This window comes from Petromyzon marinus, chromosome 10 (genome assembly GCF_048934315.1).
Source record: "Petromyzon marinus isolate PM22_M1 ecotype Great Lakes invasive population chromosome 10, UKy_Petmar_22M1.pri1.0, whole genome shotgun sequence".
NCBI classification, from domain to species: Eukaryota; Metazoa; Chordata; class Hyperoartia; order Petromyzontiformes; family Petromyzontidae; genus Petromyzon; species Petromyzon marinus.
This window is the reverse complement of record NC_133676.1, coordinates 12,094,618-12,121,651: the sequence shown is the minus strand read 5'-3', so window position 1 is coordinate 12,121,651 and position 27,034 is coordinate 12,094,618. Positions and strand designations below refer to the sequence as shown.

Below are 27,034 nucleotides of genomic sequence, written 5' to 3'. Positions count from 1 at the left end.
GCTATACATTCGTAGCTCGAAACGACCACAATTTCCCCCCGCTTCGTAGGCCCAAAAAAGACTCATTGAGCCTCAAAGATTTTTTTTTTTAAAAAGAGGGCCCTGAACTCGGGGAGCGTAGATGTGGATGCGTAGAAGTGCAGTGCAGCAACAGTGCATGTTGCTGCACTGCCCTCTGCCTCGCCCGCGACGTCGTGCCCGCAGCAGCCTGTAGCACCTGTTATGCAAGGTGTTCGCCCATCCAAGCACGAGCGCGCCTCAAGGCCGCTTAGCTTCCGAGATTTGACAAAATTGGTTGCATCCCGCGTGATTTGAACATCCGGTAGGTGCATGCTACATGTCATCATACATGTAATTATACATGTCATCGTACAGGTCCATCAGTCGATGGGCGTTTCGGACACATGTAATACAGCATAGCTTCTTTAATCAGGCAAACGCCTGTCTGTATTGCTGATCAATGTATTGCCCATATTCTCCCATGGCGGTGCATACCGAGTGTTGTGTTAGGAGGGAACTCAAATCAATAGGTCCGTGCAATGCATAATTCCCCTATTTTACATTCGAGCCGATGAGAGTGGTAACCGTGACAAAGCGACGAGTATTCTTGGTTCTTTCGGTAAAGTCACGTAGAAGGGAAATAATAAAATAATAAAAATATAAAACAATAAAATTCTCACGACGTTTCGACTGCAACACAATCAATCATCATCAGGTATGAAAACCACAGCAATAATTTTTTTGAAAACCATAGCAAGAAACATTTTGAAAAATGTTCTTGCTGTGGTTTTCACAGCTGATGATGATTGCTTGTGTTGCAGTCGAAACGTCGTGAGAATTTGATTGTTTTATATTTTTATTATTTTATTGTTTTTCTTCTACATGACTTTACCGAAAGAACCAAGAATACTCGTCGCTCTGTCTGGACAGCTTTAAATCAAAATTTAGAGCGACGAGCGTCATCTTCACGAGGAATCCAACGTCTTCACACCCGTAGATCAGCGTGCAGCCAATGATCTGTACAAACAAAATTAGCACCGGCAAACGATAGCTTAGTTAATGTTGATATAATCACAGCGTTGATTTACCCTACAATTAGACCTCCCGTACAGATAGCAACGCGCAGCCTTTATGAAGCCGTCTGAGTTCTCTTCATGTTCCCCTTGAAGTACAATGCCCTTTGTCAATTATCATCGTCATTGTCATCATCATCATCATCAATTTCCAAAGGATGTGATCCTTCTTCTTTGGTTCTTTCGGTAAAGTCACGTAGAATGAGAATAAAATAATAAATTGATAAAATAAAATAACACAATAATATTCTCACGACGTTTCGGCCACAACACAAGATGTGATCCTTGCGCGGAATAACTCTTTGTCTCGCTCCTCACCGCAGCCCACAAGTACTCGGTGAACTGTGTGGAGCTGCGTGAAAAGGGCTTTGGGGGGCTATGACAGGTGACTGGGGTTTCTCCAGATTTTTTTTCCAACACTGTCTCTGATTTTTTTCCTGTCATATTTTCCTTGTTTCAGATTTTTTTTTGCTATATTTATCATAGACTACTGCAGGGGGCTTTCATCAGGTTTATCTAAACGCTTCATACTCAGATTATAACTTAACACAAACAATATTAATTGGAACATTTGACAAAAATGCGACTTAATCCTTTGCTATGCTATGTGGTGGTTCTTCATAAAATGTACTTTCGAATTAAAATTCACCCTTCGTTGCAAAACCACAACTTCTAGGTTAGACCACAGACTATTCGATTAGCCTTCGTAGGAATTACAACCAACCATATCAACGTGTGGTTAACCCGAAGTGAATGTTGATACAGCTTCCCAGCTGGAGTTGGATGCATTATCGAGTGGCAATTCTGGTTGTGATACAGGATGGACAAGGCAGCACACGTATGGCTACGTTGTTTGTTTTAACACTGGCATTAAACCATTGTAATTGCTTATTTTTTTAAAGTGAACATTTTATCTATCGGTTGTTTATTGTTCTTCATGTGGTGTCACCTCAAATCCGTTGTTTGCAAAACTTGAGCAAGAACCCCGACTGAATTGAGACGAAGCATCACCGGTGAATGTTCAAATATTGCACCATTGTAAACTTTAAAAAGTACTAAATTCAGTTCAAAATATAATTCATGTGTGCATTAACGTTAATGGAAGTCAGTTTGAAGATTTGTTAAAATAAATACAATAACCCTGCGTGTCCAGACGTTCGGGCCATCATGTATATAGACATCGGGTGGAGTGGTGGCCATGTGGTTGGCACACTCTCTACTGTGGAACCGGCGACTCGAGTTTTTATTCCAGGCCATCACCCCCATCGGTGGCGAGTCGATATCTGAACCAGCCCCGTGGTCAAATAGCTTCAATGGCTGACACAGCGTCGGGGCGAACTTCATTGACAAAGGGCTGTACATTGTTTTTTTTATTGTGAGATGACACCAACAATGATGCAAACCTGGAAAGATGTTTATTAGAATTGTTATACATATGTATAGAGACGCAGGACACAGAAGACATATATACACTGTAATGATTAATCACACATATCGCATCACAGTGAAATAGTAAAAAAAAGCACATAATTAGTTTAGCAATCCATCCCCCTCCCAAAATGGCAGCACGTGTAACAGTAATATTTTAAAGTTTCAATCAAATTCTAGACTAATTCACAAGCTCAATGAATGTTACATTCTGCAATATTTTTTTTAACACATTAAGCCTTTAATTTGTTGTTGTTGCAAGATTACACTTGTTGTGTTGTTCGCATTTCCCCCATAAAGCATTGGGTGGGGGGGGGGAAATACAATTAGCTTCGTATCCACCAAAGCAGCCTTTTAAAGAAACTCTCCCCCCCCCCCACCACCGGCCCCCTCCACCAAGATGTATTTATGCAAAAAATAAACACCAGTGATTGTAATATAAATATTTACATGCAGCAAATGCAATCATCGCACAGTTATATGTTTTTATTGCCATTGGGCAGTAGCAGTCGCGATAAAAAAAATGAAATGTTGTTATCCTGCTGCTGTTTCTGCTGTTTCTGCTGCGGGGCAAACAGCAACACGAGCCATCTGCGGAGTCAGTCGGAGAAACGGGGGCCGTCAGAAGTCGGCGGAATCCCAATTGCTTTATTGAGAAAGGAAGAAGGTGGCTCTGCCCGTCGTATAGTCTCCGGCAACCCGGCATGAGGTGGCTGACCACAGCTGCCTCCTAGTGAAGTCATGAACAGCCACGGCCATTATCGGATGAAAAAGACAACATCTTCTTTGGTTCTTTCGGTAAAGTCACGTAGAATGAGAATAAAATAATAAATTGATAAAATAAAATAACACAATAAATAACACAATAATATTCTCACGACGTTTCGGCCGCTTGTGTTGTGGCCGAAACGTCGTGAGAATATTATTGTTATTTTATTTTATCAATTTATTATTTTATTCTCATTCTACGTGACTTTACCGAAAGAACCAAAGAAGATGAATCCTTGCAGTCACGAAAGCTTTAAATCGAAAGACATTACTTTGCCGCTGTGCAAGTCGCTAACTCTTGCCTTATGACTGAAACAATCTTAATTTGAACACATGTGTGCGGTGGGATTTCTCGGGGAACTTATGCATTGGCTTGATATCCGTACATAAAACAAATGCTAAACATCACGAGCAGGCAATGTTTCTTGATATTAAAAAAAACATCTGCACACTTAATGAGGTTTTTTTGTGGGAAACGGCATTTGTTAAGAAACTCTATTATTTAATAATTCAGCTGTAAAGTATTAATGAGGTTTGAAAAATGTCAGCAAGTATTTTACCGCCACTGACAGTAAGCTCCAGTTTTAATACCGTATTAACATGTAAGGGGTTTGATTCATAGATTTAGTTTTCGTATTACCATGTTTCGCATGGTAATAGCATTGAAATTGCTTTAAACTGCAGGACACATACATACATAAAAAACTGCAACAAATTGTCGGTTTGTTAACCTTGCCATAAACAGTAAAATCGGCATTCTATAGTTTGAAATAATAAGTGCAAGTGACATCTAAATAGTGCCAGCACGTGGTTAACCATGTGATGTTCTGATCCTTGCCTCATTTAGGGTGCCTGAGTTTGGCTCATTGGGTTTGGATCAACTCCACTAAATGACTTCAACCCTACAAAACGGCGAGAAAACACCCTCTGCTGAGTACAACGAAGTTCATCACCATTGCAACATGGTATGCCAAACAGGAATGGAATTGACCAAACACGGCAATCAATGCAGGGCACTCCTGAAACGGGGGCTTTTCCTGGATACATAATTGTCAATGTTGACATAACCGAATGTTGACTAAATGCTCATAAGTTGCAGCTCGTATATATGTAGGGGAGGTATGTAACGATTCGCCTCTCAGCTTCAACACATTGTCACGATCCGGGGGTCACGATTCGATTCAAGTGTCAATTGTTTGTACGTATATAAAGTGAGAGCAGCTCTACATGGCTGCAGGAGTCACACAAATCAATTACATACAACACATACGAAATGACAATAATCCATGCCGACACGTACGATTCGACGCGCACGTCGCGAAGCGATCGATCGGTCCAAGTCTACGAATCGATGCGTCGTTGCGCGCCAGAGCGTGAAGTTTACACTCGAGCCAAGTTGCAGCGGTCAAGTTCAGCGGACAGCGGAGACCGAACTGCATCGGTGAAGGGCGCGCTGCCAATTGCTGATGAGAACGCGAGGGCTTGGCTGGCAACACGGAACCACCACTTACCCGCGCTGCATTTTTCTCATTATCGAACGCAGCAGACATGTTAATGCCCAGCTATCTCTCCGTAGCCCCGTAGGGCTCGCGAGTGGTTGGGAACTAGGTCAGCGTGTTTGCCTCTTGTATAATACGGTGAAAACTTTTTTTTTTACAACAGCCCTTCTAAAGCCATTTGTCTGCGAGACCACATCGCCACTACTCCCTCAGCCCCAACACGAGCCGAGGAAATGGCATTGCACACCCATCCATTCCTCCAGCAATATTAGACTGATATGGCTCAATGAACACTGATTAAAACACATTTATTTATTCATTTTTTGCCAAAAAAACGTGTACAATTTCAGGCGCCCTAGAGCTTTTTTTTTGCAAATTCATAAGATAATCTGGATTCTGTTTGCAGAAGATAATTTAATTCATTCCCCAAAAAACCCCAGCATTCAATAGATTTTTTCCCCTTCATTTCCAAAGGTTGCTCTCGTCAAATCTGCGATGATGTGTATTGTATTATCACTCATCATAACTCAATGACTATCCACGCTCAATCCACTATAAAACCAACCTGTCAACCTGCAGCCCACCAAGACGTACAGCTCGGTGGCGGTGCTGGTGGCGCGGCACGGTTAGCCGGTTCGTTAAGCGCTTGTGACGGCAGAGAGAAGACAAATGAAATCCGTAGCATCAAGTTCATGTTCATCTTTAAAATGTTAACGCAACACGACACTCAAAAAGTTTACTGTCATTCCAAGACCGCCACACCCAAGACACATATTGCATACATTTTTTTTATACACACGAAAATAACGGATGGCGAGGTTTCAAAGTTTGCCACAAAAAATGTGCACATTCCACGTCACTGTCAGGCAGAATGGAAGGGGAAATGATTTCACAATGTATAGACGTTAAACAATGATACACTCGGGCACTGAAAACCAATGGCAAGAGAGGGCCTCGGTATTATATATATTTTTAATTATTTTGCAAATTCAGAATTTTCAGAATACGACAAATGTGTGCAGCGGGCATAACAATTTGTACGAAATCCAATATTCAAACTTTTTGGGATATTTTTATTTCAAACGCTTGCGATAGGTTTTCAATCCCAGACTCTGTGGCAAAGGCTTGCAGCACCATAATTTGATGTAGGCTATTGTGGTTTCTGTACATTCCAGCCACCAATTCATCATCATTATTCTTGAATACTGGGCCACAATGGGCACAGTTCATGCGGACTGCCAAAAACACATTCTCGGCATTCCCATTTGCACGTAGCATCTGCCGGCCCAGCGCCGTAACCGTGAGCGCACATCATCGAAACCCTGGGTTAGCGTGAGCTCAAACTCACGAGTCGATCGAGCACAGCTCAAACGGCTAGCAGAGCCGGCAAAGAACTTGCGATGAGAGGAAAATGGGGAGAAATAAAACTCATTTTGCGTCAACCTTTTTTAATGAATCAAAAAAACACATTTAGAAAATACGAATAATTATTTTTGTATAAACGTAAGCATATGCAAAAAAAATTAATGGGACAGTATTATGTTTATTTCAAACACGTTTTTATTGCGTGATGTGATTAAAATCGAACCTGATCCTAACAAGTAAAAAAAAATAGGACTCGGATCAAACATAACCAAATGCAATGACATGGTTCGCAGACGGCAACAAAAGATATATATACTGTATATATATGAACTGGACAGTGCATTGCTGTTTTTATTTTTCATGGAGCGTCCGCCAAAGATGCATTCCTGTCCCCGTGTGCACTTGCAAGGCAGCTTGCAGAGCCCCAGATGTGCGAGTATGCGCGAGCGAGCAAGCGTGCGTGCGAGCGTGAGTGCGTGAGTGGAGCTCTGATGCCACCCGTTAGGACATGACGCCAAAAACCGGGTTGTGGCGACAGATGCTGGGCCCGTACTCCTCGTAGTCCTTCTTGGTGTGGCAGACCTGGTAAAACTCGGGCTGGAGGAGGGGAGATGCAGAGACAGCAGGGTGGGGGGGAGACAGAAAAGTATTCGGGAGGTTACTAAACAAAGCTATTTTTTATTTTACCAGGTAAAGCCCACTGAGCTATATTGCTCTTTTTCAAACGCAACTTGGCCACAAATTATAGCTCAATGAAGTGGCTTACCTCGTGGAAATTTAGAGAAGCCAAATAATTTAAAACGAATGTGGAGGGAAAAACCGGAGGACACGGGAGGAAAAATCCACGCAAGGACATGCAAACTCTAAATATACAGGCGTCGGGGTCAGGGTGGAACCCATGCCCTCCTGCATACCAGGCGAGGGAGATAGCATTGCGCTACCACGACGTGGGATGCGTGGTTGGGCAGGACAGCAGAGGACAGAGAACCAAAGAGGGAAACGAGTCAGGAATACCGCAACACAAAGGGCAGTGAGAAAGACGAATCAATGGGCAGATGTTGCTTTATGTGAAATACATTTTTCACCGCATTATTCGCAGGCTGCTGTAATGAATGGGTTGCTAATAGAGCTCAGCAGATGGGAAGGGACTGTAACCGATACGTCCTGCAGGCTCGCCATAAATTAATTAATATTACACAGAACCTTAAAACAAACCTGACAAGGATCTTGCAGAAAGCATAGCTCATTGCTTTTTTTAAGTTGCTATTCGAACAGACTTTGCATGAATACAAATCATCATGAAAGAGCAAAGAGTTGAATCTGCTCTGTACATACTCAGCACCGAGAGACAAACAAAACCAATGGGCAAAACAGACGAGGGCAAACATTCCAAGAATTACACAATCATTTACAGCGCTTTGTCAATCTACTGCTGGATGAAGGCCTCCACAAACAGTGTGCTTCATCGGGGGTTGTTTGGCCACATCCCACCAGGCCGCTCAGTGCAGTTTGGTGAAGGGGCATCCAGGACAGACCACTCTCTCCATTGACATTAACCGTGGCCAAGAATGAAACTCAGGTAAGCAGGGTTCATACCGCAATGCGCTAACGACGGCGCCACCATGACCCCATATTCCGACAATAAAAATAGAAAAATCACAAAAAAATATCAGTTCAAGGGTGAAAATGAACTGATATTTTGCCCCAGGGTGCTGTGTATGCAACAATATCAACAGCGCGTGCGGATTGGCAAGGCACTTACGGTGGAAGCCAGCATCGAACCTCCGAACCACACGGCGTAGCGCTGCATGTGATGGGTAACTACTTGCACATCGATCGGTTTTGGCTGCGGGAGAAATGCATTAATATTTTATACATAGACAAACCACGGCACGCACAGCTAAGGTTTACGCCAAAAACGCCGCCCAGTGCCACCCAAGGGCCGGCATTACGAGCCGCGGCTAACCCCCAAAATGGCTTTTTAATTAGCTTGCTCCGTTTCTATTTTTAACCACCCCCTCTTCTTTGTTCTTCCGTTTGAGGGTATATTTATTTATTATGAAATGAAATCAATGTCTCTCGGTGACAGACTCCTCACTTACTGCAGTGGTCTTTACAGGAGCCGCTCAGAATTAATTTATTTTAAATGGACATCTTAAGTGTAATTTAATATTGCAAACAAGGACATCACTCTGCTTACCGTGCTGTGTACTGCATATGAATGCACATGCATGCGCATACACGCAGACACACCACGGGGTGGCAGTTCAAATATACATGGAAATAGAATTTAAAAAATGCACAAACTTGTAGTTTTACATCTTAGTGTATAACTATTGACCCCCCCCCACCCCCCTCAAAATGTCACCATTCGGAGTTGCGATACGATTCAAGATTTGTTTTTTAATTGCAGTGCAATGTTGCGACTCTCGTGTATGCCGGGGAAGGGGGTCACGGGAACTCATTGCATGCAACATATCCGTCGAGAAAAATAACGGATTCTCAGCAGCACAATTCGATCCATTTACTTCAACCATAACCGATTTTAATCGATGAATCGATGCATCAGTATACCACTAAATAGTTTACCACCAAAGACGGTCACTGCATCACGTGCTTTTAGATGCGCTTCTGCGGCTCTTCCTTGCAATATTAGAAAGCCACTGGAGCTATGTACTTTTAAATAGAGGTTGAAAACTCATCTCTTTAGAACGTCTTTTTGTCTTTAGTTTGTTATACTTCCCCTGCACCTCCGATTAGCAAGATTAGCTACGTACGGTGCGAAAAAAATCAGCATACATACACCCATCACAATGTGCGATTAGATGGTACTTTCAATGAAGCCTGATAATAGGTGGGTGAGTTATTTTGCACAGTGCCTGATCCAAAAACCCTTTTGATTTAGATGTTCTGAAAGACATTAAAAATCGATAAAAGCCCAATAACTTCACACTGACTTACAATTTTAAGATTAAAATTTCAGTTTGTCTGAGAAATTTGAAATTGATATCTGTAAGGTCGATTATATTTATTATTTTGGTGCCTGAGAAGAACGAAACCTGTATTGTTCGTCATGAACGCAGCAACGCTAATGAAATGTAATTATAGTGCGTTATAATGCTGAGAGCAAAAAATCATGATGACGGAGCTGGGAAAGAGTGGCAACAACCTGGAAAACAATCATGTGGCTATTAGCTCAATATATTGGCTTCATTGAAAAGTCAATATTACATTATAATAAAAATTGAGCAAACAATGCGTCAATTTTTTGCAGTAAGCTTGGAAACATTGAGATTTATCACACATTCGTTCACTTGGGGAACAAAAGCAGAGCAATTTCATATATACACACACACACACAAAGATCCCCCGTATAGCCTGAACAGACTGTTGGGGCAAGTGCTGTTAGCGAGCACCTATGAAGGCCACCACGGCACACAAGGGGGTGGGTGGCCAGCAGCACGCCCGGCCGCATTTTGTCTCCCAAGTGACGATGTTTACACGCCGCACCAGGTATCCATTTGCATTAGGGTGGACTGCCCTCCCGTGCAAATGCACACCCAATACTGCACAGTCACAGTCACTTTAAAATGTTTTCTTGTTCGTATTTTTGTTTTTTTGTTTGTTGTGGTTGCACCCGATTCAAGAGCCGAATGGCTCACAGGGCTATACCAAAATAAATAAACTGAAACTGAAATAAACTGAAAAACGCTGTGCCAAGGAAAGCTTCACAAAAACAACCACTCTTTCCATTACAAGGAAATGCTAACTGCTCACGTTAGTAGCCAGTGCCGATTTCCTGCTTCGTGTATAGCCGCAGAATGCTAATAGCGGACTGAATGTATTACTTTACATGTGTTTAAATGAGGCGAATTATTCCTTTCTTTGTAATGCTATAATCCGATAGTGAAATAATACCCAGTCATTTACAAAATTAATTGCTGGTGTGCCAGTCCTCTGCCTTTGTATTTAATTTTGCCCAAGCTGTGGTGGATAATAGATAAACACTGGGCACAGCAGCGTAAGCCTGTGACATCCAGGGCTTTTATAGGCAAGGGTTTGGTGGATCGTGCAGACTTGTAAAACTCCCAAATCAGCTGGGCCACCATGTGGCCAAATGATAGTTAACTAAATGCATTAGTTAATGCATGTGTACGAACCGTGGAGTGTTATCAAATCATACGCCTGCACTTTCCATAGATACTCCAATAATCTTGCACATACAAGATACTTGTTGTAAAGCAAATGGCCACACGTCGAAATGGAAGACGGTGCTAAAGTATCAGAGGGGCTTTCCTTAATGAATAAATGAAGGGCATCTTAAAAAAAATTTATAACCCACAAAAGGCGCAATGTTCAAAACGTGTGGATGTGTTGAGAATGGGAACAATAAGTGGATGGAGTGAATTATTATGTTTCATGTGTGGTCTATGGGGAGACGATAAAATAAAAAATGATTAAAAGTAGTACTGTAAAGTGTTCCAATGAAAGCAGTAGGCTATCTTAAAATTGTAAATGTGGGTTTATCAAGTTTTTCAAGAATGCCCCTCAAGTGACCGGGGCGGTGGAGACTATGCATGCACGCCTGTAATCAAGCACTATGCAGTCGATGGTTGGTGGATTGCACAAATGCTCTGAAACTCTCTTCCTGTGGACGTTGAGAAGGTGCCATACCCTGGCTTCCAGAAGGCAGTATAGGGGAGTGGGGAGTGCAACCTATATAATCTGTCCCTTTTGTATGAGATGGAGTACTGCCCCTTCACACGCGTGAAATCTCTCTTGGAACTCCGGGGTCTCCCACATGTATTAACAATCATTAATTGGATGAAAACATCTGAATATATAGAGGACTACAGCGCTTTGGCAATTGATGGTAGCGCTGGTTCACCCCCTGGCTGCCTTGTCTGTGGTTTCTCAGCAATTGAAATTCAATCAAAAAATATAAGATCCAATATAAAACAAAACATTATTACTGTGGGTTGTCTGCCCCCCTCCCTAAATGATATTGCAAATACATTATTGGTGGCATATAAGGAAACGCAGAACTTTAAATTGAGAAATGCCCCACGCTGATTCACAGAGCAACAATGGAAGAATGAAATCACAGAACTACTTTGAAAGTAATATCAATCGGACTCTTTACGCACACTAGGGACACACCTGTTTCATGTGCTGCACAGAATGTTCATCGCATGAAAATCCAACCAAATCTGTTTTAATCCTCTCAGCTGGAACATGCTGAATAATGCAAAAAAACTACCTTATTATCATGGGTTGTTTCTGTGCAGTGAACTGGCTGAGACTACCAAATTGCTAAAAAAAGGCCAGATGATGACCCTGGGGTCAGAGAATACTGACAGCAATACTGAGAACCTGGGTTCGAATCCAGATTGCCATCCATGATGGAACAAAGATCTCAAGTGAGCTGACCGACTCATCCCAATTACCAATAACTAGGTAACACATTCCACGTTCAATTTGGTGAGTCGCAAAATTTGGCAAATGTTTAATCTTTGAAAGTTGAAAACTAAGATTTTGGTTTGAATGCCATGCAATGTACAAAACTACATAGCGGAGTGTGTGCAAAATGGCAACACAACTAATGTGGATTGTTATTACACTTGTTCGCCCAGGAAAGCCAAACTTGCAACTCTTTTTCAGGACGGTCCTGGCAATTGTTTTGCAGCTGTAGGTGACGTTGTTATGAGTAACCCCACCTGAGTAATTTGCAATAAAATTTTCAGCATTGGGATGTTAGGCCACTACCAGTTACAATATGTTGTATTGTATCTATTGGCATCTCAGAAGTAGCTCTGAAATATATTCTTCCATGGGCCATTCTCCACCACAAGGTAATGTGATACTCTTAAGAATTCTAAACGGACACTTCACTCAGTGACAAGACGCCGATAACACAATTGGAATAGAATTGGTGAAAACGTCCAAAAATAATAAGGAATCCATTTTAATCACGGGTGGCTGAAACCTAAATTCAAACCCAGGATTCTCAGTGGTGCTCGCTCAATGCTCTTACAGCTATTAGCCACTTGAACCATCCAGCTACCTCAGCAGGTGTGTGTGTTTGTACTTGCCTGTGTGAGCATGTGTGTGTCGAAGTGATTTGACTTGCGGATGACTGGTACAAGCATTAAGATCGACCTCCATGGTGGATGCTACTGGGCAGTATCATCCTTCAAGAGCATCGCTAAAGAGGGATGCTCAGAGCAATGAATGGATTTTCCGGGCAGTCAAAACGTGACTTTGCCAGAGTAACTTCCGACATTCACATGGCCTCAAGGTACACCAATCCTGGCACAAGCGGCTGTTGTTGTTGTTGCTGTGTTTGTGTGAGTGGCGGTACCTTGATGCGACCGCCACTGAGTTCCTCGCTGATCCGGAGCCGGCTGTCGACCGTGCGCTTGAGGTCACGCTGCAGTCGCCGTCCAAAGTCACGGAACATGGTGGAGCCTCCGGACAAGACCACATTCTGCACGCAACCACATGCACAAAAATTGGGAGAAGTGCTGTTAGCAGGCCACGATGGGCGCTGGTAGAGTTGCATGAGGTGGGTGTGGTCGGCACCACACCCAGCCACCTGTGCGTCTCCCCACTTCTGATACTTACGCACCCGTACCCGGCACTCATTTCAGATTGAGTCGACCAAACGGCGGTTGAGGATAAGTTCAGGTACGACTTTCCACCGATGTTATCCATTGTCGACAGTCAAACGTAAAAGGTCCACAGCATAGTGCAGGGTTCTTGAGATATGCGTTCCAGTGGGCCACAGAATAAACTTATCACGTGCCGGTGGGTGACGTGACATAATATCTCACGTAACTACTACTCTGTATCTCTTGCGTCGAGGTCTCTCATCTCTCTCTCTCATGTTTATCTTGATTTCACCTCACTCATCTGTTTCTTTTCAAGTCCTGGTGAGCCATATCCCTTTGTGGGCCATAGCTTGGCAGGCCACTCCAAAGGCCTTCATGGGTCAGATGTGGCCTGAGGGCCTCTGACTGAAAACCCTGCTGTAGTGCAACAGCCACAGTTTCTCATTGGGTGCAACCACAAAGAAAAATATTCCGACCCCCCCCCCCCAACCGTTTCGCCTTAACTAACTGTTGGGGTAAGTGCTGTTAGCAGAAGCAGCTATGAAGGCAGGTGCAACCACACACATTCACACACACAAAAGCAGCAGCAGCAGCAACTGCTGCCATTAACCAGCAAGTGGAGAATACATCACCGAGTTGCTTGTACCAGGCTATGCGGAATTTACAGCCATGTGGTGTGCTGAAGACATGTTTGCAAGAGGTTCGGTAAGTGTTTCAAGCGTTATGGGTTAACTAGCAGGGGTGACTGAAAGACAAGCCTGTGTGTAATAAACTTAGTGCCTGGGCCCCACATTGTTAGAAATGATTGCCTGTAACATACTGAATATAGCACATTGTGAACAATGTTCAGGAATGCATGCGTTTAATATTTAACGATACCTTCGAGTGGTCTATTGACATATGCCGTTGATTTATTGATAATATTAGGGTAGGATTCAACAATGGTTTAATGAGGCCACAACGTTCTGAGGAGACCTGGTGCAGGTCAAAATAGATTCACAGTGACCTTATTTGACACAAACACTCCTGAAAAACATAAATTCGGAAAGACCATAGGCAGATAAATATGTATTGCTATCCTTCAGCAATTAAACAAACCCCCTGGCCTAGTTATGTTCATAAACATAGGCATAAATAATTCCCCACGTGCGAATTAACACAATACAAAAACAAACGTGCAACAAAGAACCCCCATATGAAGTATAATGGGGCAGGTGCTATTTGCGAGCACCTATTAAGGCCTGCAAGGTGCAGGAGGTGGTGATTTGGCCAGTACCAAACCCGGTGGTCACCTTCCCCCCCCCGCCCCCCCCAGCAATTTGTACACGCACCACACAAGTACGCGTCTAGGACCGAGTCGACCCAGGAAAAGCCCTGACCATGTAGTCGAGACAGGCTGCTCAGGCAAATGCTGTTAAGCGAGTACTTGCAAAGGCCAAAATGCCACATGAGGGCATGGGTGGCGAGCACAATGCCTGGCCGTTTGACTCTCCCCAGTGGTGATGTTTATGCACTCATTTGCAGCTGAGTTGACCTAGCGAGGGGGCTTAAGACAGTTTCATATATCCGTCACTGATGTTTGCTGCGAGTGGAAATCAAACTCATGTCGTCGAGTTTGTGGTGCACTGCACCACCACTCCCCACACACGAATACACACATACATACACACGCTCTGAACGGTTACTGTGGAGTCACTTATGAACTGTTGAAGGGGGGGTTGTAATTGGAGAGCTGATGTCAGGAACACACGGCTGCCGGTGAACCCGAATCAGGACAGGGGATTTGCCGAGCCTTCGCCAAGAAAATCAGTCAATTGGAGGCCCATGGGACATTTTTAATTGGACAGAAATTAACCTGGGTCGCCAGAAATATTAATGTGTGAATGCATCGGCCAAGGCGTACGCATGGGACAGAGTAACGTTTAAAGCGCCGCACTATTTTAGGCGGTCTTCCAGGGCTTGCAGGTGGTGGGTTGGGGTTGAATTTCCTTGCGCATTTCAGCTGAACCAAATGACCCAAATAAAACACCTTGCGCGTATGCGGCAACGCCGGGCCCTCATTTAACCTTGCAGGAGTTTAAATGCAGCGGGAAAACTTTGAATGCATGGAATATATTAGGCAGGAGGGCACGTGTACGGCACACACAGATCTGGAGAATAGGGAGCATGTGGGGGATATGGCGAGGTTCCCACTGCATGGCTATCCCTGATGTGTTTTTGGGTTGTAACGCGCACTGTTCATGTTCGACGTTTCGCTCCGTGTGCTGAGAGGTTGTTTTTTTCTTTCAGGAATTAATTTCGGAACTAAATTCCTGAGAAAAAGTTCCCAGCCCAGTTCAGAGCTGAATTCCTTAAAAAGCTCCCGAAATATGGAGAAAAATGTTATGGTCATTATGGGGAACAACATGTGGTACAACCCATAATGCATTGCAGCTACAGCACAAACAACCACATAAAACTAAAAACTATAATGACTTAAAGCTTTCGTGACTGCAGGAATTAATATTCTTTGGGTCTTTTGGTAAAGCCATGTAGATAGATCAAATAATAATAAAAAATAATAATAACAATATCACGACATTTCGATCGCAACACAAGCAATCGTCATCAGGTGAGAAATATCGCGGGAGAGCTGCTGAGAATATATGGTGGGAGCGCTGCTAAGGTAAGGAGTTATAAAGGTTTGGAATGGGTGTAGCTCAAGGGTCAGTGGGAGGGGCTCGAGATGAAATTTGCATGTAAATGTAAGATCGGGTAAATCTTGATAAACGAAGCTGTGGGGGTGGCCATCGTATTTTGAAAGATTAGCATGTCAATGTAAGAAATTGGCATGTAAATGTAAGCCCGGAGAGAGCTCGGAAGGAGCCATCACCACATGGAGGTGGAACAGGATGGCAGGCCCCCATTTACTAATACAGCTAACGGTGGTTGTGTTAGTAAACGTAACTCAGAGAGTCTAAAATAACTGCTAACATAGGTTGGTAGGGAAGGAACATCACAGCCAGTTATGACCTACACTGGTTAATAACGTCCTTCCAATGATTGCTCAGTTTGTACCCATTTTCTCGGTTGAAATTCTGTCTGTTTTTATATCTGGTTGGCTTCATGGACGAATTTTTGCTGATAGCCAGTGGGCTTGCAGAGTACCCTTGGCAAAATCAATTTTGTGTGCCCACAGCATTAAAATAATGATCAGCCACGGCTGAGGTATTAGTCCTGGCGTGTTTCAGATCTGCCTTATGTTGACGAACCTGGTCCGAGACATGTCGCTTAGTTTCCCCAATGTAACAGCTGCCGCAGACACAGCTTAGTTTGTAGACACCGGGGTATTGCATTTACAGGGATCACATCCTTCACAGATGGGATCAAATCACGAATTTTATGTACTGTGTTGAATCGTACCTGGATCTTGTGTTTCCTCATGATTTTGGAAATATTTTTGGTGATCCCTTCTATGTATGGCAATATTTGATCTATCTACGTGGCTTTACCGAAAGACCCAAAGTAGATAAAAACTATAATACTTATATTTTACCAGGAAAGGCCCACTCAGCTATTTGCTCTTTGTCAGACACGACTTGGTTACAAATAACAGCTCAACGAAGAGGCTTATCATGTGGAAATTTACAGCAGCCAACTAATCTGGACGCATGTCGATTCTAAATGTGGAGCGAAAAATAGAGGACCCATATAAATATCTACGCAACCATGCAGAGAATATGCAAACTACAAATATACAGCCGTCAGGGTTTGGATCGAACTCACGACCTCCGGTACACCAGGCGATGTAGTTAAGATCTCGCCAACGTGGTGCCCATCCTTCGGGGTGGTTCCCCACTGCGCCGCAGCCAAATCGCTCACAGGGGCCGTGTGGAAGCACGAACCTTGTAGAGAGGCCGGCGCACGTCGATGGGGCAGTTCTGGATGACATCGTCCACAACCTCAGAGATGGGCTGCGTGAAGTCGGGGTTGCAGAACTGTGGGAAGAGGGGGGGAGGAGGAATGGTAGGGGGGTCGGCAACCGGCGATAGCGTCATTCAACCCTGGATCATCCGTACGCCAGGGTTAACACACATCTAGACCCGCTGCCTTTTCTACAAGCAAGCAATTCGGCATGCCCCTTTGTTGTTATGCAGTATGTTCTGATATTCAGGAAACGTACATCATGATGTAAACACCTGCCCCGCATAGGACTACTGTGTGCAACAAGCGAAGCGCGTAAGACTGCTGGAGTAATCGCAGGTTTTCCGTGATTACTGACTATCAGGTGCATGCAGCCGCTTGGATTGCATAATTAATTTTGGTTAACTAGGTGAGAACTCAAGAGACCAGGATGAGTCTCAATTGTAAGAGTGACCTGGGGCATTCGTCTGCCAGTAGGAAGTGATTATTGCTACGTATAATTCCAACTGAGTAATTTTTGTTCGTGTGATTTTAGAATTTTGGTAATTTGGACCGTGATGCCAGCACACAATGGCCCCTTCTTGCGAATGAGGACAGGGAATCTTTAACGTCCACTGAAAAAAATTAGACGGCACAAAGTATTAACGTGGCTGCTAGAACCGCACTATTAATTAGGGCAGCCGCGGGAACGAACCGTGGAACCTCTGCAACAAGCGGCGAGCATGCTCCCGCGAGACTGTGTCACCGTGTCACCGCCCCAGGTAATTTGACCATGCTTCACTCCGCTGGTCAGTGTGGGTTGGTGAAAGCGGGGAGCACAGACTTTAGAGCACGGATATTTATGCACCAACCTCTGCTGGCAAGGTAGCCCCACAGTAGCCCGTGAAAACTGTGTTTAATCCACAGCAGTCACCCATCCAAGCAATATCCAGGCTCAAACCTGCTAAACTTCTGATATCTGATCAGATCGGGCACGTTCCAGGTGATTTGCATGTGAATGGAAAATATTGGTAATCAAGGAAAGCTACACCGTGTGGGGTAGCAAGGGCTGGGGTGTGAGAAAACTTAGTTAAAGAGGATTATAAAGGGACCACAATTTACTGAGCCGGGAACACACAGACTGCACTGCTGAACACACAGACTGCACTGCTGAACACACAAACTGCACTGTTGAACACAGGCTGTCGCACACGTATTCATGCGTACATCTGCAGGGATCGTCGGCAAGCGGTTTAACAATGATCAACCAGATGCAAGAATTAACACAACTATGGGTGCCCAAATCTTAACAAAAGTTAAGGCATAATGTCAGTGACGAGTGGTTTTAAAATTTCTCAATGCAGATCAGTGTAATGATTGCTGAATGCAACATATTACATTTCCCTCCATTCATTTCGGTCCTCACATTTTTTATTTATGAATAATGTGAAGCTGCACTGTAAATATTGACATTTCAAATGTCACTTTGAAGATGCAAATCATTGGTTGAGATGTTGGATGTACGTGTGTTTATGCTTCAACAACAAAAATGTAGATATAAAAAACCCACCAAATTGAGATATAGTGGCTCCCCTACAAACACACACACATTCCTCCCATAGGAATGTGGATCTTCCACAAAGGGGAAGACGATCGTCATCCAAAGCTAATGTAATGGGAAACCGCTTAGACCACTCTGAGATTATATATGAACGTCAATAAAAAAGAAATAAATAAACGTTGCAAATATAAATTAATTTGTCCGTGTCGTTTTCTTTGTTGCTTATTGATTGGCGCCCGTTTGATGTGATAATTGGTGTGGGGCTCAAAAGTGCCCCTGCGGGCACAGCCGATTGAGCCGCGCGTCTACAGCTCCACCTGCTGTTCCAACCACGTGCACCGCACACAACGCGACAGCTCCCACGGACTCGCATCAAAATGCAAAGCGGGTGCCACCAAGGAGCATTCCTAACCAACAGCCAAGCACAGATTGTACACGATGATAATCAATCTCTATTCCTCCTTATGGTCGCGTTCAATCCCCGCTTTTGCTCTTTTTCTCTTCTTGCCCCCTTCACTGGAACAAACTTCCTCTCCACATTACATATTCGCTCACTAGTTTCCGCTCTGCACTCAAAAATCACTTATTATCCCTGGCTCACCCCACGACCCCTTAATCGCCCCCTCATAACCGCTACTGTTAATTTTCCCTCTTCATATTCTCATTACATGGTTTTCACTCATTTCCCATAATACAATCCATTCATCATCATTTACTGTCATCAATGTCACTTTCACTGAATACAAGCATTACAGATTTGCCCATTGCTTTCTCTCATCTATTGAATTCACTTCATCTCCACCTTTAAATTCATATGTACTATTGTGAATTCTGTGTAATGCGCCTTGGATAAAGCGCTATATAAATTCGTTTAAGATAAGATAAGATTTCTTTACAATAGTCCATCAAGTGGGGATTGGTAAGAAGACATCGCCAGAAGGGATTGTTGATGGATTGCGGTCGAGACTAACTATGGATGGGCAGCCAAAGAAGGGAAGACGGAGTGATGAAATCGACTCGTGTGCAAGTGCTGGGTGGATCGTTTCATTGCGGGAGCGCGAGAGGCCACACAGCGCTCGGATGTGTCCTTGCTCTATCCGCTGCTGCATTTAGTAAATGCAGTCTCCTGGTGCTGGTGCTTTCTGAGCAGCCGATGGAATGCATTTATTTAGTTCAATGCAAGGTCCTTTATTTAGACAGGTGGAAACCTATTGGGGTATATTTTGACCTTTTTGCAGTGAAACATAACAATTCTAGTAGAGATTAATGCAAAAAATATCCACCAAACAGATTAAGGTCTACTTAACGAGGCAATTCACATTCAGAAGGCACTTTGTGTGATAAATGTGCTTCTTACCTCATTACCCACGCACCAGTTATTACTCGTTTCATTGCCACTGAATGATTGATCATGAATGCGTGTACACACAAGGTGGGACGTGAAAAGGGGGCAGTGATGAATGTGTTCGACATAGCAGTGAATAAGGCTACAGCGACGAATTGTAACAATGCCGTCTGTACAGCCTGTTTGTAAAACAGCTGACCTGCATGGCTGTTTATTTAGGTTTTTGTCTCTTTTTACAAATATTGTTCCAATCCTGCTATCAGCATCAAGCCTTGAGACTTGGAACTCACGCAGAGCAGGTCACCGCTCCATGCGTTGGAGCGTAATCACCACTTCTTTAAGAAATTCTCTGGAGTCGCCTTTTGCTACAGGGAAATGTTTGATACACTCTTGAAGTTGGAATGCAGCCAGAGTACGTGGCAAAAATGTAAGTGTTTTTTGTAGCCATTGGTAATTGGGCCGAGACCAATAACTCATTACACTTCAACACAGAGGAGGCTTACGCGACCAATATTATCCACAACAGCTTTTTTTGGGTTAGATTGCGTACTTCTGGCAGTCACCCGATGAGGATGGTTACAATTACCGGCTAAACGTTGTACTCGCATTCTGAATGTTGTGGGTTTACTCTCTAACACACCAGCGTGCTCAACCAGTAACGAATTGGCACGTTTTGTTTACGTGACAAACCTTACTAATTAGCTGTGTCGGGTTGTGGTGGGTTTAACGATACATTTATCTTTACGTGATCTAACCCAAAAAAAACCTCTATTATGGATCAATACACTTTATAATCCATTATAATCACATTTATGTATTCATATTCAACTGAAACATAGTTTAACACAAGGGCGCAGTCCTGGGTCCAAGACAGATGGCAAAATGTCTTTGGTATCCATCTAACAGGCTATGGCATGACATTTTAACAAGGCATTGAAAATGTGATTATATACAGGGATTTCTGAGGTGAGGTGTATATCTAGGAGGTAATTATCCAGAGCATCTGATGCATGGCTTCCATACTCCGAAACAGGAGGAACAAGGGGAACCACCGTCATATTTACCCAAAGAGAGCGTGTAGCGCAAATGCAGATTAACGACGGAGGAGAGAGAGACGCGTAGAGAGGTGATGCTCATCGACAACCCTCTAGAAAGAGGAGGGAGTGTGTCTCTAATGTCCCCCCCGAACCCCGTCTCCCACCGACCTCCGGGTGAAAGAAGATCTCGGGCCCCAGGAAGCGCTCGTAACCCACGTCGATGGTGAACTCCTTCTTGGTGATGGCGTTGACACCGGTGTACTGCTTCATCCACTTGCCAGGGTCCGAGTCAAACTTGTTGAACTCTTTGACAATGTCCGGGCAGATGTAGGAGAAGCGCTCCTGGTGAAGGAAGCAACATCGGTATTAAAAATAAAAACTACTGAGATAATAACACCAATAAATATAAGAGCGGTCATAACATAGGAATAGGTTTTACCCTTTTAACTGGCACAAAAACTGACACCTTTATTCAAGGCATCATGTTTGCAATAACCACAATACAAGCAGTCAAAATGCAAACAAAAAATACAACTCTGATAATAATATGCAGTGCATATTGCAAACAAAAAAGACAACTCTGATAATAATATGCAGTGCATATTATTATCAGAGTTGTCTTTTTTGTTTGCATTTTGACTGCTTGTGTTGTGGTTATTGCAAACATGATGCCTTGAATAAAGGTGTCAGTTTTTGTGCCAGTTAAAAGGGTAAAACCTATTCCTATATCTTGTTACTGGCACAGGAGGTCTCATAATGTACAGCGGTCATAACATTTAGCAGTGGCGCTCCATTGGCAGATACATGCTGATTAGGCATATCATCCATGAATCATTTCAGAGACACCCAGCCCAATCGCATGCAGGTCTACAAGATGATGATCTTCAAGAGAAAGTAAAGCAGGTAAGTCACTATCAGTTTATACTGGTAGGAACCTCCTGGTTACACTGGTTACACCAGCCCACAGGTGATTATTGTGTCCATCCGTCGTGCATCCAAAAATGGGAGGGGTGGGGCTGGGTGGAGAGGGGAGGGTGGGGAGGGGCTGGGTGGGGAGGAAGGGGCTGGATGGGGAGGGGAGGGTGGGGAGGGGCTGGGTGAGGAGGGTAGGGCTGGGTGGGGAGGGGAGGGTGGGGAGGGGCTGGGTGGGGAGGGTGGGGCTGGGTGGGGAGGGTGGGGCTGGGTGGGGAGGGGCTGGTCACCCGTGGTGCCCTTATAAAACTCAAGGTTTAACCTCACACCGGCTTGTGCCCGCCGTCACAGTCGGGCATATTTGCGGAACACACCACGCCGCCGTTGACCCTGGCCATTGACCGAGCAACCCAACGTTCCTACTAGCTCCCTCCGCAGGAATGTGTTGTAAATATGATTTTCATTTCCATGCAGTGACTATCCCATCTTCAACCAATGGGTTCAATGTGAACCACAAGAAAAAATATCAAGCTTCAATCCACAGCCAATAAACTATTCGACATCAATCCACATGTCGGTGTCCAATAATGCACCTCTTATATTGGCCACTATTAAAGCTCTCCATGTGCCTTTTAATAGACACAAGCCAGTAAAAGAACTGTTATATAGTTTTGTACACACGTACCCCAGGCTGTATAAAAAAGAAGTTTTAAGCTGCGCTAAAATAAGTTTTAAGCTGCGTTAACAAGCAAATGTTGAGTAATATTACTTTGGAATTACTGCCATGCTAAACGTGTTGTCTCATTTATTCAGAATATTTTCTTTAAGGATAAATTTGCACACAATTGAAACAAATTGAATTTGACCAATTCTTAAATTAACGGTTCAATGGATGATATATCAACAGTATAAAATTCACAGCTCTGTAAATCCACTGCTAGATGAACGTTTTTTCACGCCACGATGGTGAATGTAACATGCCATACTTCACCACGCTGGTCAGCGCCGGTTGGTGAATGAAGTGGGAGAACCAGGAACGGTTCAGATAACACTGAACATTGAAGTTTGCCATGTCCGGAATTAAAACTCGGGTCACCAGGTGCATAGCTCAGTGTGCCAACCATTGCATCACCGGCACACCCCAACGTGAACACGTAAAAATACATTTAACCGTCACATACCCATGTTAAAAAGAGATAACGGTGGTCGTGCTCTTGGGTTACGCATTCTTATAACACGACGAGAGGTGGGTTTGCTCCGTGGCACACGCCGTACCCACGTGCGCATTGTCCTGCGTGAGATCAAGTACCTTGATGACCTTGGCAGTCTCCAGCGACTGCTCTGGCGGAATCCCCACCTCCCGCTCGCGTAGCAGCTGCTGGATGAAGTAGGTGATGTCGCGGCCGGCGATGGGGATGTGCTTGATGCAGCTCCCGATGACATACCCCTCCGCCTGGCTCGCAACGCGCGTACAGATTCTCGTCACTTCACTAACGCCCGAGAATTTAGGGATGACCACGGCAAAAAAAAAGCTCTAAGAAGGGGTAATAAACATTAGCTAATTACATGCAAAACTCTTCCATCTTCATATCAAGTATGTATAGATTAATTAATAATAAAGGTATTGTGTTAGACTGCGTAAGCATAAATGTATCGCAACCCTTCACCACCCGACAAGGCCAATCAGTAAGACGTGTCACGTTAACAAAACGCCAATTAGCTACTTCTTCAGCCCACCGGTGTGTTTGAAGAGTGAGTCCACAACATTTACAATTGGAGTACGACGTTTCGCTGGAAATTACATCCAGCATCTTCGGGCCATTTGCCAGAATAGTGAAGCCATCCACCTGCTTCCGGCCTTAAATAGTGCAGAACGACGTCATCATTGAACCCCGTTAGGTTTCGAGATCAGAGGGGGAGGTGGCGGGGGGGGGTATTGTAATTATATAATAGATTCGTAATAGTTAATTAGTATGTGATTCCTCTATAAGGAATTGTAATATGTACTTCTTAATAATACGCTTCCAGGCTTAGTGCAGCCTGGAAGGGTATCATTAACTATACATGCAGTGTACTGAATGTGTGTACACAAACGTGGCACTCAAAACACAATTTAAAAAACACATGCATACACTTAGTGTCTTTCTGATTATGCATTTTACAATTTCCATCCAAAGCAAGTGGAATCCAAATAGCTTCTAAACAAGCCACAGGTCAAGTATGGGCTGAATAGGATTTCAAAAAATTATTAATTGGTGGTCCTACACACAATAACACACGCATACCTCAGTCACTTATGTTACCGCAAGAGGCCTATTGCAGTGGCAGAAGCAACTGAGTTCACTAAAATTGAAAACAATGTTGATGCCAGGTTAAAAATATTTCACTCTCATCGCCGATTAGTGCAGCAAAGAAGCATGTGGCCGCGGGTCACAATACAAATTATTTGCGGGCCGTTTCCAGGCTGTGAGCCAGAGGTTCTCCATTCCTGCTGTAAAGAAAATGGATTTCGCCGAGTGGCTGTGTCCGATTGAACCCACGACTCAAGCATGGCGCTACTCACGACGGGGATGACGTGGGTGACGCCGTCTCCGCTGTCGATCACAGTCCCCGTGAGCGTGCGCTCACCCACTTGCCTTGACGTCCACGACGCAGCCAGTGCCAGCACTGCCTGAAAAACACGTGCCGCGTTGGGACGGCGGGTAAGAGGGGCAACCGAACCCATTAACATAGGTGCGCATCACGACACAGACACACCTAGGAACATGTGTGCCTGGGATGGTTATTAAAGGTGGTCCCCGTATCTAAATGATGAAATAAAGAGGTGGACAAGGGTATACTGGAGTGCTTTCGGAAAGATGAATTTGATCATGCAAAGCAGCATTCACCCCAACAGTTACATACCACGCAAACGAACCATGCAATACCGCATTGTCCCACAGGCTCCTTCCTATACGACAACAATGCACTGCAGCCGTACCCACCCACTATGGCACACCCGCACAGCCACACTTAACAGAGCCGCACCAATTTACTCAACTACGTTTGGTGCAAACCACACCCGTGCAAACACAACCACACCCATAAAAATAAAACCCGTTGAAAAAAAATACCAGTCAGCGAATTTCGTCATCAGCCATGAGCTACCCACTGCTGGATGAAAGCCTCCCTATACCACTGTCATTTCTCACCATATCAAGAGGCAACAATCCATCCAGCTCCTGCACACGAGGCGATTGCATCGCCTCATCTCGACAGTGAATTACCTCTTGGGTGTGTTACCCCTTTGGCTGCCATTGCATTGTTAATCTCAATCACTGGTTCCATCAAGTGAAACGCCAACACTTCCCCTTAAACCAACAACTGTATTATTTCCTGCAGTGAATTTATTAAATATGCTATAGCAATGATAAAAAATAAAAGGGGAAGGTCTACCAAAAATGCCGACATGATAACACGTGCAATCACTCGTACGTCCATCTACTTGCTAGAGAGAACATACCCGGGGGAATGAGAAAATTGGGCTGAATTTATGTTAATGTCCAAACCAAATAAAAAAGGTGTTGGGAGAAGACAGAAGCAGATAAATTCGATTTGGTGTCTCAGAGGGGTCGTTGTGTCAGGATTGCAGTTTAGCAGCTGTGGGGAGCGGAAATTAAAGCAAATTAACAGGAAGATGACACTCTTGTCGCCTCTGCTTGTATGTATGTTTAACTTATTTCGCACTGTACATAGCCAAACGTGCTAATCGGAGGTGCAGCAGAGGGACACTTACCTGCACGGCAATGTAGAGACCCGGCACGTTGAAGGACTCGAACATGATCTCTGCCGTGTACTCTCTGTTCTCTGGGGTGTTGAGTGGTGGTTCCGTCTGTATTACACCGGCAACCATGCATAATTAACCGTGACATGAAATTACACGACAGTTCGTGGTAATTAAGGGTAATTTTTCTTTACATATGAACACAAAATGATTCTGCTATCACTGTATAGGAGGTCTCAACTGTCCTTTTATGCCTTGGTAACTTATTTTTTCAATAATAATAATAATATAATTAACAGACCTTTGTCAATTAACTGCTGGATGAAGGCCTTGGCACACCATGTCAGACATGGAGGTTATTTGACCATACTTCACCACGCAGGTCAGAATAAGGTGGCGAGTTCTTGGAAGGTGTGAGTGGAAGGTGCCGGGACTACTTCTGTTATTGCCATTGCTGTTAGTTGAGGCTGAGAATCGAACGTGAGTCACTAAATACAATGGCAGATACAGATACCTAACCCTTCCGAGAAGCATAATATAATCAGTGCTTCTCATCACAATGAGTGTACAAACTGCGCATAGCAGAAACATCACCACCACGTTCGGCGAAGCCTTCCTCTAGAAGGAATGTAGCGCCTCTGGTGGCTGCAGATGTCATGACAACAAGAATGGCTCTCCATCACACCGGTGTGCTGTACTAGTGACGAATTGACATGTTCTGTTCACGTGACAACCCTTACGAGTTGGCTGTTGGGTGGTGGCTGGTTTTAAATACACATTTATATATTTACGCGATCTAACAAAAAAACCCTCTATTATGAATGTTTTACAAGCGACATTTTATTTACACATCTCAAGCGTGAAAATCAATTTTAATAAATGTTTTGGTTGACACAATGATCCTCTCGCCAATAGCATTAAATTAAAGCTCTAAATGCCATGATGGTGTGAGATTTCGACCAGCGACCTATCATCTTCATTTGTGTTTTACATTAACATACAATTAAATGAATTAACAGAACGTGACTTTCACTTCCACTAAATTGCATGTTACTGATAAGACAGGGCAACAAGACATTGTAGAAATACACCCGGTACATAAATGTGCACTACATAAGGCATATGAGACATTTCTTTACGGGAATTCATAAGGAAATGGCAAATAGTGGAAATTACCGATCCTGGCAGGGGGAAGCTCTGTTAATCTGGGGCCTTTACAGAAACGGCATCGTGTGTGGTTTTCTGCCTTCCTGCGTCGGCCCTGCCACTGTTGGTTCGGCACAGTTACGAAACCGCACTGGGCCAGCGTGCCAGCCCCCGGCGACTAAGCGACACACCCAAAACTACGGCACAGGTGGACGGCGTCTGCTGGCGCTGCAGCTTAACCGGTCCCACCCTGCTACCTCCTGCCTCAACAGTGTAGCAGACGCCAACCATCACCGCCCTCTCAGAACAAACCGACAGTGAACCATAATATGGGTTTTCCCTTTTTTTCTGGCAACAAAACTGAAACCTTTTTACAAGGATTCATATCTGCATTAACCACAATACCTGCAGTCAAAATGCAAACAAAAACATACTATGATAATATATGCATTGTCCTTGAAACTGATTGGCCCAGATCAAGGGACGGCTTTCTTTGTCTGGACCAATCAGTTTTTAAGGACAATGCATACATTATCATAGTATGTTTTTGTTTGCATTTTGACTGCAGGTATTGTGGTTAATGCAGATATGAATCCTTGTAAAAAGGTTTCAGTTTTGTTGCCAGAAAAAAAGGGAAAACCCAT

The 27,034-nt window shown here is 43.9% G+C and overlaps 1 protein-coding gene across 2 annotated transcripts in view; it reads right to left on the bottom strand.

Annotated features, from left to right (window-relative positions):
* Nucleotides 1–6,199: 6,199 nt before the first annotated feature.
* Nucleotides 6,200–27,034, bottom strand: part of LOC116940886 (actin-related protein 3) — a 33,685-nt gene continuing 12,850 nt past the window's right edge. For both annotated transcript variants that reach the window (XM_032951217.2, XM_032951218.2), the window contains exons 6-13: nucleotides 25,257–25,352; nucleotides 24,045–24,152; nucleotides 22,791–22,934; nucleotides 20,738–20,911; nucleotides 16,629–16,721; nucleotides 12,495–12,620; nucleotides 7,896–7,979; nucleotides 6,200–6,730 (exon numbers count right to left, since the gene is read on the bottom strand). In XM_032951217.2, the coding sequence (XP_032807108.1) occupies nucleotides 6,635–6,730; nucleotides 7,896–7,979; nucleotides 12,495–12,620; nucleotides 16,629–16,721; nucleotides 20,738–20,911; nucleotides 22,791–22,934; nucleotides 24,045–24,152; nucleotides 25,257–25,352 (921 nt within the window). In that variant the 3' untranslated portion in view covers nucleotides 6,200–6,634. The remainder of the gene's footprint in view (nucleotides 6,731–7,895; nucleotides 7,980–12,494; nucleotides 12,621–16,628; nucleotides 16,722–20,737; nucleotides 20,912–22,790; nucleotides 22,935–24,044; nucleotides 24,153–25,256; nucleotides 25,353–27,034) is intronic.